Source organism: Terrapene carolina, unplaced genomic scaffold (genome assembly GCF_002925995.2).
Source record: "Terrapene carolina triunguis isolate 2854851 unplaced genomic scaffold, T_m_triunguis-2.0 Scaffold838, whole genome shotgun sequence".
In the NCBI taxonomy this organism is placed as follows: Eukaryota; Metazoa; Chordata; order Testudines; family Emydidae; genus Terrapene; species Terrapene triunguis.
Genome location: NW_020665189.1, coordinates 6,129,340 through 6,134,648, shown reverse-complemented (window position 1 = coordinate 6,134,648; position 5,309 = coordinate 6,129,340). Strand labels below are relative to the sequence as shown.

Below are 5,309 nucleotides of genomic sequence, written 5' to 3'. Positions count from 1 at the left end.
CAGGGGATGTTGTGAAGGCCAAAAGCTATAACTCGGTTCAAAAAAGAACTAGATAAGTTCATGGAGGATAGGTCCATCAATGGCTGTTAACCAAGATGGTCAGGGATGCAACCCCATGCTCTGGGTGTCTCTAGCCTCTGACTGCCAGAAGCTGGGAGTGGATGATGGGATGGATCACTCTGATTGTTCTGTTCATTCCCTCTGAAGCATCTGGCATTGGCCACTGTTGAAAGACAGGATACTGGGCTAGATGGACCATTGATATAACCCAGCGGGGTTGTTTTTATGTGCTTACGTGTCCCCCAGAAATCCTAGTTATACACATGGGAGCACAGATCCAGTGAGGACACAGTAACTCAAGCAGGGCTTTGCAGTGTGGCTGCTCTCACCTGGGTGCCGAGTTAATGTGCAGTGAAGATATATGATAGAGCAGTGGTTCTCAACCTATTTACCATTGTGGGCTGCATATGCAGCTTTCTGTGTGCTGTGGACTGCATCCACACAATACATATTCTACTGTTATGGCTGTGAGGATGTCACATGGGCTGCAGCTGTGTGCTGATTGGGTTGAGGGTTGAGAACTACTGCCATAGAGACACTTATCCACCAGAACACTCTTTTCCCCTTTCTAACTTTAGATTGAAGAGGAGTTATGGGAAGAAGAATTTATTGAGCGTTGTTTCCAGGAAATGCTGGAAGAGGAGGAAGAACATGAGTGGTTTATTCCCGCTCGAGACCTTCCACAAACAATGGATCAAATCCAGGATCAGTTTAATGACCTCGTTATCAGTGACAGCTCATCACTGGAGGATCTGGTGGTATGTTTCCTCTCAGCTTGTTCTTAGATAATTTTGTATTTGAAATTTTTAAAAAAAATTGCCTTCCAAAAGACTCTATGTGCCTTGACAGGTCACTAAAATGGCTAATAAAAACAACAAACAGCAACAGCCAGTTATATTTAACAGCAATGGCTTAATTCAACAGCTCTTGTTGCAGACAAAGTCTGATGTACATCCAGACATCATGTTAACTATAACAGAATCTGGCATGTTGGAAATAGAGCCTTAGGGCTGAAATAATACAGTCCAGATCTAGCTTGAGATGTATTGGTAGAACATTTTGAAAGAGATTACCTAAATTTGTATTGACTGTAGCCAATAGCATTAATTATTGATTTGTCAGCCCAAACCTTTAAAATAGGTGGAGATGATCTTTTTACTTAGGAGTGATTATCTTTGCCAAGAAACCTAAACCTTCTGCAAAAACCTAGTGTAAATCTTGCTAACTCTCCTTTACAAGTACTTGGAAGTATTTTAATGTCTAGGTTCCTAGAATAGGAACTGTTCTTAAATTTACAAAGATGTTGAAATGAACTAAAAGTACCCAAACAAGTTTCAGGTAGTTCCTGTTAGCCCAGAAGAGTTAACTTGCAAAAGCAACTAATATAAAATGTTATAACTGACACTCCCAAAAGCAAGGGAACTACATGGCAGTGCTGAGACATACCACGCTGACACTTATTACAGCTGCCTAATGTCCCTGATATCCAGTGCACACCTTCTTGCAGCTGCCCTTCAGTGCAATGGCTGTTGACCCATAATAGAGGTACACAGGGTACATTCAGTAATGTTGGACTTCCCTGGAAATCTGACAGTAGAGAGAGATTTGTTGCTAGCCTGACTCTAATGCTAGTGATCAACCACACACTAACTGTATTGCTGAAATGTTCTTGTGCACTTGAAATTTCTTGTTAAAGATCGATACTTCACAATAAGTCTTGAAAAAATAAAATTAACTGTATGTAACTTCTAGACCAATGCATCTTTCAGCCCAGTGACTCAAGATAGCAAAACATACAACTGGCCTAAAATATAAAGTGGTAACAAAGGTGCTGGCGACAAAACTAATGTGTAAACCAATTAAGAGTTTAAATAAATTCATGCTTCCAGCTATCCCAGTTTCCGTTCTCTTCCTTTGTTAGGCAATACATGGAAATTGTGTAAAATGAAGTTTCTCTTGGTGCTGCTTATTGCCCACATGGAAGTTATTACATTCTTGAGTTCTCTGGAAATACTACAGGGTGGCTAATTATGAAATAAGCAGGCGTATGTACTCAAGTATGGGTGTTTAGCACATTAGTATTATATTTCAACATAACTCTTCTTTGAAGGAAAAGACAGTCCGTCAATGGCTTAAAACTATTTAACTTTCTGACGTCAAATTTTTGTTTGCTTATGTTGCATAACCGAATGTGTCTACAAACAAACGTATAAGGTTTAAGACCATGTGACACTTGTCCAGAGTCAGTTTGAGTGAATTAAAGCTCTGGTGCTTTGGGTGTTTTAGGGAGACTACAGGCTTTAACTTGCAGGTTTTCAGGGAAGGGGCTGTCTCCTTAGTACAGTTTGTACTAGTTTGTTTGTACAGTGCCTAACACAATGGGACGCTGATTTAATTGAAGCCTCTAGGTGCTGCTGTTTTTTTTTTTTGTAAGACAATAGTGAATTAATAGCCCTGCTCTTAGCATGTAGTGATGAGCAGGTGAAGGGTTCTAAACCTCTTTGCACTGGATTTGGTGTTTTCAAGAACTCATGTTAAATTGTCTGTTACTTTAAACTTGTAAACTATGGCTATGAACAATGCTTTCTTTGGTCAGGAAAAGTGAGATATAAGTAATATCGTGATTTGGTTGTCTCTTTCTCCCCAGGTCAAGAGTAATCTGAATCCAAACGCAAAGGAGTTTGTTCCTGGGGTGAAGTACTAAATATATGAGTAGACTGGGCCCTCTTTTGGTGGATGTAGCACAATTTCCACACTGTGAAGCCAGTATTAGAAGATTTAATTGTAAAAGCTCTCTTCTCGTCACTGTGTTACACTTATGCATTGCCAAAGTTTTGTTAGTCTTGCATGCTTAATAAAAGTGCTGAGACTGTTATTAAGTAAAAAGCTGTCAAAAGTTTAATGAAAACATAATTGGACCCTGGCTTTCTGTGAAGGAGACAGTGAGGTAAGAAGCACCAGTCAAGTTGAGACAAAGTACCAAATTTATGAAAACCTCTTGCAGACTCTGTCTTTTTAACAGGATTTAACTAAGGATGGTCTGTTACTAAAACATGTCAACTGGTGTTAATTTGCACCTGATAATGCCTTAACTTAAAAATAAAAGCAAGGTTATCGGATCATTATGCAAATTAGCTAACTTTCCGTTTCAGTATTTTTACTAATGTTAATTTTTTTCCTTATAAAAAAAACTTTACTTCATGCTCCTCTTTTTGAGAAGTGTGAATGAACTATCATACCAGACTTTTACAGACCTGTACAGAGTCCTAGATCTCAGCTACTGAACTAACAAATAAGCAGTTGGAAGAAATTTCCTGTATTTACAGTATATCATGTTACAAATGTTTATTTCACTTCCTAATTACATTTAAGGAGATGTGAGTTTCATCACAATTTCTTCCAAGAACTTGGATACATAGCACACTGTCTATGTAACTTCTAGCATACAACCTTAATATAGCTGGATTTAACCAAGAAAACTTTAGCGTTAGTGATTTGAGTGGTGCTTTTCCCTTGCTTTGTTTAATCATCACTACACAATAGTCTACAGCACAACAACTTTTTTCTTTTAATAAAGCTAGAACAGTTTTGGCTTCTTAAACTTCATATTTGGGTAGGTTAAGCTGCCATACGTGTTCAGTGTGAATAGTGTTTAAGTTGAAAATATTGTAAAAAAATTATATTTTTTCAAAAATATTTAAAAAAATAAATAATAGTAGAAATGATTTGGTGATTGTCTCTTGAATATGCACCCTACTCAGACACACACATTTGGTAATGTGAGGAAATGAGGGGAATAATTCTACACTATCCCAGCAAGAATAATGCTTAAGGTTTTAATGAACGGTGCTCCTTATAACAAGCTAGTCCAAAGTAATGACTTGAAGTTGGTATCTGATCTACTTCTCCTTTCTTCATACTAGCATTTCCTTGACCATCTTCCCTTAGGTACATTTCTCACTGCTACTAATGGCAGTTCAACTCCATCATTGCGTGCAGCATTGCAAACCCTAGTGTAGACAGTGTCCATCTGATGGCACCATCTGAAGGACTGTGGCTAAAACTGAGCCTTTCAGAAGCTTTTATGGTACAATCTGAGTCCTGCCACACTTTGGGTGTCAAGGACAAATTGCACCTGAATGCAGCTGATAATGAAAAGCTATTGGAAGACACCGGAGAGGGACTTAAATCATCATTATGGGTATAGTGAGTAGCTTCAAAGTGTCAGCAGAATAGAAATGGATCCTAATTTTCACTCAGCTAGCTTTGTTTAATGGTGCACTTAATGCTGAACTAACTTTCTTTGAGATGAACCCAGATCCTTTCTATCCTTCTACTTGTATGTACTCTTGACAATGCCAGGCATTTTATTTTAGAAGCATTGTTTTCATTCAAATCTATTGGATTGCTTCCTGTTCTGAGTATAGGCATGTTGAGTAATTTATTCACACACTGGTATTTGGTAATCTCTAAGCACAGATCAGCAGCTTTAATATTTACTACATTTAGAATGAGAAATCACCACCTAGAGGAATCTCTGGAGATTAGGGGAAAAATAAGATGAATTTGACAATCTAGTATAAATCCACACTATTGGAGGCCATGCCCACTTTCAAGATATTTACAGATTCTACCAACCTAGGCCTGCTAACATCAAACTGCACCCACTGGCCTCTCCAACATTTGATGACAGCTGTTTCCATTTACTAGTCCTGTCCCCTCCTAAATCACCAAGGAGTTATTCATTCCCCTTTCTAATACACTTCTCGTCAGGTCTGTAGCTGACTTCTTAAGGAACACAATAAAAACCTTGATCTCATCGCTTACCTTCTTAAGTTTCCTCTTCAGAATAATGCTTAGAGCCTAATATCAGTATCAAATGTTAGGTGAACGTGAAATGTGTCAAGTAAAAAAAATGAAATGCCACACCACTAGCGTGTTTTTCCCCTGGAGCTGGGGAGTAGGGTGAATTTCACCCCAGAAGAGTGCTCCTACATTGCCAACACCAATTCCTCCTCTAGCCTTCATAGTCTTCGGAAGGGTCTCCAAACTCTCGGTGAGCCTAGACTTGATTAAATTCTGAGATGTAATGCTATGGAGGCATGTGGCTGCTAAATGCTCACTTGCATACACTATATGTAGGAGCCTACTAGTGGGTAGAGTAGTGATGCAACCAAGAATCTTTAAAATGACTTGGACAACAGAAAAGAGCTAACAAAGTATGTAGTTTGAGAAGTTTATTAATGATA

The 5,309-nt window shown here is 38.5% G+C and overlaps 1 protein-coding gene across 1 annotated transcript; it reads left to right on the top strand.

The window, feature by feature from the left end:
- Positions 1 to 521: 521 nt before the first annotated feature.
- PAIP2 (poly(A) binding protein interacting protein 2) lies at positions 522 to 3,785 on the top strand. The gene is made up of 3 exons (XM_024193950.3): positions 522 to 527; positions 639 to 818; positions 2,708 to 3,785. The coding sequence occupies exons 1-3, from the start codon at positions 522 to 524 to the stop codon at positions 2,762 to 2,764; spliced, it is 243 nt and encodes an 80-aa protein (XP_024049718.1). The 3' UTR covers positions 2,765 to 3,785.
- The last annotated feature ends 1,524 nt before the right edge of the window (positions 3,786 to 5,309 follow it).

Excerpts from the sequence above, each read along its gene's own strand:
- PAIP2 (XM_024193950.3), top strand. Across the intron at positions 819-2,707 it reads CATCACTGGAGGATCTGGTG|GTCAAGAGTAATCTGAATCC; the intron begins GTATGTTTCCTC and ends CTTTCTCCCCAG.